Raw genomic sequence first — 10,943 nt, 5'->3', positions numbered from 1 at the left:
AGTGCGCGACACTACAAGCAGGGACTAGTTTTGTGTGCCTCGGAGTCAGTATGCACTGCCAGGAACATGCTCCTGCAGGGCAGGGCACAACATTTTTGTCATGCTCTCTCTGCCTGCCAAAGTGCCTACTTTCTGCTCCTGAAAGATAAGGGGAAAAAAAGTGTATTTACATTTTTATCTGATCCTGAAAATTAATATATAACCGATTCAGGCCTCAATATAAGTCAATATGAGAAATACATTTTCCCGATTTTTTTTTTAAACCTCCCACCTTTCTCTTCTGAAATGTTGGCATGTATGACACACAACACGCAAAATGATAATATTGTTTTTGGTGGTAAAAACATAAAACTGGGCATACTCATTAATACTACAAGTTATATGTTGTATTATTAGCGTCACGTTATTTTTGGTCGGATTTGTTAGATCCAATCAAAGGCAGTATGAACTGTTCTGATTCTAACATGGGCTTTCGTGGACGAGTCGTGACACTAAGTAATGGGCGTCTCCTTAAGGGGCGGGTGAACGGAATGATCGCTTGCGATTGGTAATGAGGGTAGCGGCCATCTTCGAACGGGATGAACTGGCTCATTTTAAACGAAATACTGGGTTATTAGTCCCATTTTAAAATAGCAACCTTGTAAAACAAAAAACGACAAAACGTTCTAGTTGTGTAGCTACAGTCACCGGTGACTGTACTATTGGTATGACCTGTGACCCCGGAGGAAAGTTCTGACATATTTCATGTTCAGAAGATGGCGGCCCTGTCTGCGCCAGGGAATGAGGAGTTTGAGATGAAGGCCGCCGCACAACCTGCCATCTAGGCTCAGTCATGGGGGTACACTACTGCTCGGTTTGCCGACAGACCTCCTTCACTGGCAAGGGACACTCCTACAGCAAGAAGCACCAACAGAAGTTGAAAGAGGCGCTTGGTGGCTTTCTGCTCAAGGTACGTATATGCTGGACTTTGAACGTGCCGGTCGTGTACAGGTGTGTGTGGTGTCTTGTGCACCTATTGTACATGATTCTTCTGCTGTACAGGTCTTTCGTCGCTATACATTTGCCTCCGAATGCTCTGTGTTGTGTTTAGGCTTAGTTGGTATGGGGGCGCGTGGTAAATTCCTATCCGCGCTCTCAGGAATGTTGAATTGTCATTATTGGTCGGGGCGGGGCTTGGGTGGTGATTCTCTAACGGTTGTGACAAGCGGTCCCCGCTGGTGGCTGAATGTGTTGGTCCTGCCCACTTCACTACTTGAATAAAGAATATATCCCGGAGGAATTACTTAACAATGTTGGCGACTTTTATACTCATGCAGTGATTTTGTTGTTCATCTCGTCTGCGTGTTGTATTCCTTTTCAAGCTTAAGCTTTCCTGCGTACCTTCAGCTTCGTTGATTTGCAGAAGGCTCTGGTGAGTGGGGGACCCACTCGCATTTCGAAGTTACTTTACTTTCACCTGTGTTTCGGCTGGTGAATATTTGAGTGAATACTTATGCGCATCACTGACGATTGCGCAGATCGCCTCACGGTTTGCAGTGTACGTGCTCTAAATTACACAGAAGGAATCTGTTGGCAACGTTTTCTTCAACGTGTGTACCTTCGAGTGCTTTGTAGTTTCGTCAGCTGATCCAGGATCCTCCCGACGTCTGCGTGTACTGGTATTCCTTGAACCTGATTTTCTTTACTATCTGGCACAATTTATTACCTCAACTTCAAGCACTCATCAGTTTCCTAAATGACTATAGGTGTTTTTGGAATTGGACCGTCCTTCATTGCATTGCTACAATTACAAGAGAGCCCGTGACCCCTTCTTATACATCGTTTTCTACGTATAAGGAGTGGTACCACAAGTTCTTCTGAATATTTCTGGTGAATGGAAGGACAACCCATACATGACAGCATACTAGTCTGGAAGGAATTGAGTTCGTACTGCTGTGTAATTACATACTGTATTTTTTGCTCTGGGGGTAGAGGAGTGTTTATATAGTAAAACATGTGTTCTTGTCATACTTTTTCTTTGACTCCTCCACAACCTTTCTTAACATGTACAGGTGAGCCACCCATTAATTGGAATGAGTGGAAACAGTATTTTTTGAATTATATCGATACGCTAGAGGATGAGGAACTATCACAATTTAGGAAAAAAAAGATTCTTTTACATTGCTTGGGTCCTCAGGGAATTATTGTGTATAATGCTATGAAAAAGAAAACTCGCACAGCTCGTGAATCCGATGTATTTTTAAATGCATTGGAGGATCTGGATAAGTATTATTCTACTTCTGTCTGTATAGCCATAGACAGACACAATTTCTTTAAAAGAAAGCAGAATAAGTTAGAATCTATTGAGGAATATGTTTCTGTTTTAAAACGGTTGGCTTTAACTTGCAGGTTCGGTGCTCTGCATGATGAATTTATAAGGGATCAAATCATCATGCATGTTAACAATGAACATACTCAAGAAAAGTTATGGGTTTATGGAGAGGCGCCACTTAGTGAAGTCATTGCTGTTGTTAAGAATGCTGAAATAACTTATAAATGTGCTAAGGCTGCAGAAATTAATTTTAAGGAAGAGTGTAAGGAAGTTGTTCAAGTCAAACCTGAGAAGAAACAAGATGTGGATCATCAAGAAGAAAGTGAGAAAAGCTATGTGACACACTCTCCTAAACAACAGGACAGGAGGTGCTATAGATGTGGTAGTAAGGAACACCTGGCCTACAGTAGAAAGTGCCCGGCTCGCAATCAAAAATGTAGAGAGTGCAGCATTTTTGGGCATTTTGCGAAAGAGTGTAGGATGAACAATTCCAATAGGAAAATTGGCGTGGCTTTGGATGTGGAAAGAGTAGCCAGAGAGTGTGAACTGTGTGAGGGGGCAGACAAGTCTCAGGTGATACTTAAACATAGTCTCCATCCTGTACCGTGTCCCGATATGGTTTGGGATACCTTGGGAGTGGACATTATGGGTCCCATAAATGAAAAGGATGGGAGCAGTTGGTTTGTTTTAGTTGCAGTTGATTATTTTTCTAAGTGGCCCGAGGTAGAGTTTGTACGCAGTGCTAATTCAGAGTCTGTTGTAACATTTTTAGATGGAATTTTCCAGAGGGAAGGACTTCCTAAAAGAGTTATCACTGATAATGGGGTGCAGTTTAGAAGTGAAGTCATGAAGGATTTCATGTTAAGGAATGGTATTGCACACACATTTACTTGTCTTTATCATCCCGCTGGTAATGACGAAGTCAAGAGATTTAATAGAGTGATAAAAGATTCTTTGCAGTTGGCTAGGAGCAAGAAACTGGACTGGAGAGTAGGGGTCAGGAGTATGGTGTTGATGTACCGCACAACCGCTACGGTTACAGATTGTAGCCCTTTTACCATTATGAGGGGTAGAGTTCCTTTTATGAGCGATAATCAAGGTTGGTTGGTAAGATCCAGGCTAGAGAAATGGTCTCCGGCTGTGGTCAAGGACTACACTGTGAAAGCGCATAGGGAAGTATATGGAGTATCAGGACATGAGAAAAGTTTCAAAGGAGTGTCACTTTAAGGAAGAGATTGGGTGAGAGTGAAATTACCTTTTTAAGGTAAGGAAAGAAGAAAGCTGATACACCAAACCCCTTATTGGTGAAGGAAATTCTAACTAATTCTACAAGGTTGAGTGATGGCAAGGTGTGGCATATGAACCGCTTTGTGATGGCAAGGTGTGGCATATGAACCGCTTTGTGTCGTGCAGGAGGGGAAGATTTATAAAGAAGTAGACAAAATAATTAATTTCTGGTTTGATTAGAGTGGAATGAGGATGGTAATCAGAGTAAGGGAGTGAATGTTGGTAGAGATTTGGATGAGAATGAGGTTGAAGTTTTGTCAGAGATTGAACTCCCTGATGTTGGGGGAAACTGTAGACAACCGTCCAGATCAATAGTAGATCTGGAAGAGAAATCTGGCGTCCTGAGTATTTACAGGACTATGTCATTTGAGTTCTTCCTTAGGTTATTATTTTCAGGTGATGCTTATGTTGTATGCATATCTTCCTCACTTTGTTTTTCCTCAACTTTAGGAAGAAGTTTTATTTTTGTATTTAGAAGGAAGATGCATTGTTACATATTTTCTTATATGAATATATTCTAATGCTGTATTCAAGTTTTGCTGATTTTTGTATGTTCATTTTTCTGAATGTTGTATTTCAAGTTATGCTAATTTTTCCTCACATTTTCTTCAAGTTTAGGAAGTAGTTTTATTTTTGTATATAGGAGGAAGATGTTTTGTGTTTATACGTAGTTGACATGGGGACGTGTACTAAGTTCCTATCCATGCTCTCTGAAATGTTGATATGTTATAGGTCTCATGGGGGGATTCTATTACAGTTGTGACAAGCTGTTCCTGCTGGTGGCTGGATGTATTGGTCTTTCCCACTTCACTACTTGAATAAAGAATATACTTGCATTGGCTGGCTCCCAGAGGAATTACTTAACACTGTGGTGGCTGTGTTTGTGTGTAAGTAGCCATGGTGGCTGAACGTTTGATGATATTTGTGGCCGTGGTGCTTCAGTATTAAACAGGGCTGTTTATGCTTTGATATTGGTGTCTTTCCTGTACAGGACAGTGGGTGTACATGTGGTGGCGCTGTGACTCTTCTGCACGGGTGGGCTAGGGTGATTGTATCTTATTATGTGACTGTACAGAAGGTCGTGCTGCTTCTGCTGTAAGGACAGGGTGTCATGTTCTGGACATTGTCTACGTGCAGGTTGTTACTGAGCGTGTGGAGAGAATGGGAACACTTGAGATCGGGGCTGGTGTTGAACGACTCTTGTACCGCTCTCCAGTTTACGGAATAAACTTAGAATTACAAATCATACTTGTGTCATAACCAGGGCACCAGTCCTAAAAAAAGAAGTGGGAGGACTAATCTAGTTAATCAGAATGCAAGTGGCTTCACGACACGTGACATCATGGTGTATGACATCGCGACACGTGACATCACGGCGCATGACATCACAGGAAGTGGCATCATAAGAAGTGACATCAGATCTTAAGACCTCACATGTGAGTACATTGGTGCACATTTCGAGTACACCGGGAAACCCTCCTGATTTAGGCAGATGATTCACACTTTTGAAAGCTACACATAAAACAATGTTGCCTTTTGTCGGCGTAAACGTCCTGTACCCATAGTGCTTTACAAGAAAAATAAAGTATTTCCATGCTTCCTCAGGGTTACTAAGCACTATATAAATTACATTTATTTTGTGTAAATACAGGGAACGACCAACGCATCTGACATTCTTGCAGTGCACGCATAGCTCCTAAACAGGGACTAAACAAAGTGAAAATCTGCCTCTTAAGTATGTGTGAAATGCCACCAAGGTGTGAGCCTTTATTTCCCCTCCGCTTCATTGCCATCTAGGTGTGAGGCTCCTGACTGCTGACTGCCAGGACACTAGAACAAAAGGAGGCCTGATGACCCCTCAGGTTCAGCCTATGTTATGGGCCCAGCGGGAGTCTGAGCTAAGAGACCTCTGACTGTTCCTGACTGCACGTTGTTGCGGATCGAAAGCAGACAACAGCGTGCAGTCGCTGCTGAATGTGTCCTGGTGTTTGCAAATTACACCTGGACGAATTCCGTCTATTTTTCAGTGGGGCCCAACTTCTTGGCAGGGGAGACGGCGTCCACCCTGTGAAAAAAGTGGGTGAACGCTGTCCACCCCTGTGTACCCCCGACTCGTGCGCTGGTCATAACTCTACACTTTGGCAAAAATCAGGATTAAGGAACAACACGTACATGGTCTAGAACCCCCTTTCAGCTGAGGCCACACTGCTTGACTAGTGCACAGTACTGTGAACTGTTACTGGCGCTGCTGCCTAGTACTACGGAGCAGTGCAGAGTTACCTATGTGAGGAGAGCGGTGGGAACGGTTCAGGTACTGTCCATTCATTTTGGGTTTGTGCTCGAGCGCTCTTGGAAGCTGACAGAGCATGTGATGAGGAGTCCTGGCTCGTGTCGTCAAGCAGCTTTCTCTCGTGCGCATTGTATCCTTGCACACGCTACACAACGCAGTGTTTGCATTGAACACTAGAGCGAGAAGCGGCTGTGCTAGGCGTGTCAACACTGCACTTTACGTAGTGATGCCGGTGGCCATATTGGAAGGAGTAGTCGGCTAATCCTGGTTCTTTGGAGTCAAGAAATCCTCACTTGGATTAAGATTTTACGGTGATGCGCACACCTCAAGCGCATCTTCGCTAATTTAGTTTTACATGTCGTATTGGGAATTTTGTACGTAAATTAGCAAGCGGTGATATGCACACCTGCTTTATTATTATTTTTTTGCATTATATATATTTATTTTGTCTCAAGGAAGTTACAACTGTTGTTTTTGTTTTTTTTTTGGAATAAGGAGGAAATAATGGTGATACGCACACCATCTAGTTTAACTGTGACATTTGTTACTACCTTCGTGTCATTAAGGAACAGACATCGGTAAATTTTTGGCATCTTACGTTGGTTACCACATGGTTCACTGTTAGAACTTCCATAATTTTTTTAGTTTACTATTTTAGTTGGTAGTAGAAATTGCTTATAACGTGTGCTCAAATCTTTTCACTTACACCCCCTTACCGTTTTTACCAGGGCCTGGGGAATCACAAATGAAATGGCCAGAATGGAAAGATTACTCTATGAACTATATGTCGGCCATTGAAGAAGAGGGTTCTGAGAAATTTTCTCCTCCAAGGAAGAAGAAATTCTGTTACATAATTTAGATCCAGAAGGGTTACGTATTTATCTTCGAAAAGAAGGCTAGAACAGAAGGTGAACAGGATGTTTTTGTGACTGCTCTGGAAGATCTAGATCATTATCAGGCTACAGTATGTGTAGCCACTGACAGATTTAATTTCATTCAAAGAAAGCAAGGTAAATCTGAACCCTTTGAGTACTATGTGTCGGAATTAAAAAGATTAGCTATAACTTGTATATTTTTATATTTTGCATGATTTGGTTTGTGATCAGGTCCTCGTGTATATCAACGACTCGAACTTGCAGGAGAGACTTTGGGTGAGTGGGGACTCCTCAGTCAAAGACCTACTAGCCTTGGTTAAAAAGAGTAAGTTATCCAAAAGATGTGCAAAGGTTGCTCACACCTCAGCTACTACTGAGTCTAAAGAGAATTCCCATGGTTTACAAACTTTCTAAGGAGCACAGTATTAAATCCAAAGGGGGGGCCAGAGTATAAACAGAAATCCAAGAGTGGATATAAGATCAAAAATATGGCTTGTTATAGGTGTGGAAGCAAAGATCACCCAGCCAGAGATTGGAATTGCCCTGCCTTGAGGGCATAGTGCTTATTTTGTGGAGTGTTTGGTCAATATGCTAAGGTGTGCAGGAAGCAGAATAAAGGTGTGCAATGTGTTAAATTGATTGATTCTAAATCAGAACAGTCAGAGGTGGGCCAGAAAGAAGAAGAGGGTGTGTTGTGCGTTGAATGTCCTATCCTGAATTTGTGTGGATTGGCCAGGAATAAACCAGTGTGTGACATAAATATAGGCAGTGTGGAGTTAAATATCACTGCAGACTCTGGTTCGCAATATACCATTCTTAACAATAGCGTATGGAAGAGTGAATTTGAAAAAGTGATAAAAATGCAGTTAATAGGGTCTGATATCCACCCAGTTACGTTCACAGGTGAGAAACTACCCATGTGTGGTTATTGTGTTTCACCATTTGAGTTTAAAGGTAGTGATGGCGGGTAAGTTGTACGTGTCAGAGGTAGGCCCCTCAGTATTAGGATGGGTAGATCAAAAGGTTTTGAACATTACTCTAAATCCTAATAGTATGAACCAAGTGCTAGTGTTGGAGTCCAATGAACACGTTTTTGTGGATAAGCTCAGGAAAGAATTTCCAGAGGTATTTTCAGGAAAATAGACAATTTGAAAAATGTGTTCATAAAATTATTATTCAAATACATAACCTGTGTCCCACAAAGTAAGGACTATTCCTTTCAGCATTATAGATTGTTGGACCTGGCCTCGTGGCGTGGTTCCCCCCGTTCCTCAGCACCCCGTTAGCTCAGCCCTGCACCCCGCAACCCCTGGTCGTCCCGTCCCCTGTCCGCCCGCTCCCTACACGACCCTACCAACAGACGACCATCCCCGCATGCTCCTCCCGGTACCGGGCGCCCAGAACCTGCATCACCCCACAGGGCCACCGGCCGCCATTACCCTTCCCGAGGTCCCTGACTCCATAGCCTTGGCCTGACCCCGGGCCCAGCGAAACCTAGGCTTTTGACGCGCCATGCCCGGCTGGGGGGTAGAGGGATCCCTGAGTGAGATAGGACCAAAGCGTTTCGATTGCACCTCCGGCCTCCCCTCGGAGACTGGTTTCTCTCACACCTCTGGCCTTCCCTTGGGGACTGGTTTCGATCGCACCTCTGGCATCCCCGAAAGCTGGCTCCAGACCCTGCTGGACTTCTTCGAATCCCCGGACGCATCTTCCAAAGGATCAAAGGGCCAGCCGACAGACACTCCGGCGACCGGCCCCGAGGCATGAGATCTCCGCCTGCGAGGGTCCGGACATCAAAGGGCCACTGTGCTATATCAAGGCCCGCCCAAGAACTAGCAGGCAGTTGTATCCTGGACAAGAGAGCCCTGCTGATCTGATCGCGGCTCAACCCTTGGGGAGAAGACTGGACGTTGGAACTTAGCGAGCCCTGCTGACGCTGTGGCGGCTCATCCTCGTGAAAAAGGAACTGGAACCTCGGAGCCCTGCTGACCTCGTCGCAGCTCATCCTTGAAACTCTAAGGACATTCATTGAAACACCCTGAGCCCTGCTGACGCTGTCGCGGCTCATCCTCGTGAAGAAGGAACTGGAACCTCGGAGCCCTGCTGACCTCGGAGCGGCTCATCCTTGAAACTCTAAGGACATTTCGCTGAACACCCTGAGCCCTGCTGACGTCGTCGCGGCTCCTCAAGAACTGACAGACACTCTGTTCACTCCGGATCGAGCCCTGCTGACCTCGTTGCGGCTCGAAGAGTACTCTGGTCCGGCTGGACCATCGACGCTACCAACACGATCTGACTCGAGAAGAAGTGAGTAAAGCAGCCAGTACGACCTCCATCTCCCGTGTCCCCCGGCTCGAGGATTGAGAGCTGTGTGCAGGGTACGCTTCGTACTGGCCTAATATCGAGACTGTCCCGCTACCCTATTCCTTCCAACCGAGACTTTACGATCCCTCGATCGCTTGTAAATAAGTGTTCATTTTGCCTCAAATTCTACTGTGTGATAAAGAACTTGCTTACTGAAACCCACGGTGTGGTGTCCGTTCATAAGTGTGGTGTGAGCTCAGTGTGTATGATCTTAGACCCGGAGTCCTCCCCAGCGAGGACCTCACGGTAGGACTCGGCTGTATTTCCGGGAGAGGTGGGTCACGGAGTGATCGGGAGAGCATATCCTGGTCCTCTGGGATTGCCCCTTCTAACATAGATGAACTGACGAAGGAACCAGAGAGCCTAGAACATAAAGACATAATTAAAGTTTTTGAGTGGGCAGAGCGGATGGCACCACTTGCTGTAGCCAGGAAGGGGAATGGTAAATTGAGGTTTTGCATTGACCGTAGAGACCTCAACAAAAACATCCTAGTAGATAAGTTTCCGCTGCCCAAGATAAATAAACTATTGGCTATGATGAAGGGGGTCAAGTGGTTTTCCACGGTCGATTTAGCTTCAGCTTACCACCAAGTGACCCTGCATCTAGACAGTAGTGCTTTTATAGCGTTCATAAAGCCTGTGTGGTGTTTCAGATTTGTTCGCATGCAATTTGCAGCAGTCTTCCAAAGACCTATGCACAAATTCCTTAAAGGTCTCCCTGGGGTAGCATACTTCCAGGATGAAAAACTGATTATTAGTAAGAGCAAAGACGAACACAATCATAAATTATATGAGGTTTTTGGAGAAGTTGGAAAGCTTACGGGTTGACTGTTGAATTGAACAAATGTAAGTTTGTAAGACAATCAGTGACATATCTAGTTCATGAGGTGTGTGGCAGTGGAATTGCTCACAAGAAAGAAATCTTGGAGTCTATTAGATATGCTCCAGCTCCATCAAGTAAAGAAGAGATGCAGTCATTGTTGGGGTTAGCTGAGTTGTACGCAACATTTGTGGAGGGGTTTGCAGAGAAAACATACTTGAGACGGCTCCTTCGATCTCACCAAGAATTTGAGTGGAGTGGCACGTGCCCGAAACAGTTTGAGGAAATAAAACGTGACATTTTTGAAGCCAGACCCTTAAAAGGATTGAACCCTAGAGCCAAAACTATCCTTGCAACTGATGCCAGTGGCAAAGGGCTAGGGGCAGTGTTATCCCAAGTCTCTAGCGATGGTGGGGGTGTGCATCATTTCTTTTGCCTCCAGATACTTAACTACTCCAGAAGAAAAATTCTCCTTAATTGAACGGGAGATGTTGGCGTGTGTACAAGATGATGGACGTAGTGCTTAAACTTTTCAACCACTCACAGATCTGGGTTTAATTCATCGTTCTTTTGCTAACGATGCCACCCCAGTTTGGACCCAGCCTTATGCAAATCAGTCTTGACCCTGCTACCTATGGGAACAGTCCAGCTCGATCTTCCAGGCCAGGTCCTCCCTTGACCAGAAACAAGCATTCTAGGACCGGTTCCGGGGTATCACCCCTCATTAGCCAGGCTAGCTCGAATCCAGTGGCACAGCGAGCAAGGGACCCACGTCTGGGCATATCGATGACCACTTAGGGCAAACATAGCTAACGCAACAAGATGATGCATGCAGTGCTGAAACTTTTCAACCACTCACCCTCAGTCCCAGATCTGTGTTTAATCCATCATTCATTTGCTCACCATGCCACCTAGTTTCGACCCAGCCATATGCAAATCAGTCTTGACTCTGCTCCCAATGGGAACAGTCCAGCCCGAACTGGGGGTAAATGTTGG

At 44.7% G+C, this 10,943-nt stretch overlaps 1 protein-coding gene across 1 annotated transcript in view; it reads left to right on the top strand.

Annotated features, from left to right (window-relative positions):
- The first annotated feature begins 701 nt into the window (after positions 1-701).
- CENATAC (centrosomal AT-AC splicing factor) overlaps positions 702-10,943 on the top strand; it is a 119,789-nt gene continuing 109,547 nt past the window's right edge. The window contains exon 1 of the mRNA XM_078682214.1: positions 702-949. Coding sequence (XP_078538340.1) covers positions 833-949 — 117 coding nt within the window. The 5' untranslated portion in view covers positions 702-832. The remainder of the gene's footprint in view (positions 950-10,943) is intronic.

Source organism: Lissotriton helveticus, chromosome 3_1, assembly GCF_964261635.1.
Source record: "Lissotriton helveticus chromosome 3_1, aLisHel1.1, whole genome shotgun sequence".
In the NCBI taxonomy this organism is placed as follows: domain Eukaryota; kingdom Metazoa; phylum Chordata; class Amphibia; order Caudata; family Salamandridae; genus Lissotriton; species Lissotriton helveticus.
Note: the sequence above shows the minus strand (reverse complement) of the source record. Positions and strands in the feature narration are given on the sequence as shown.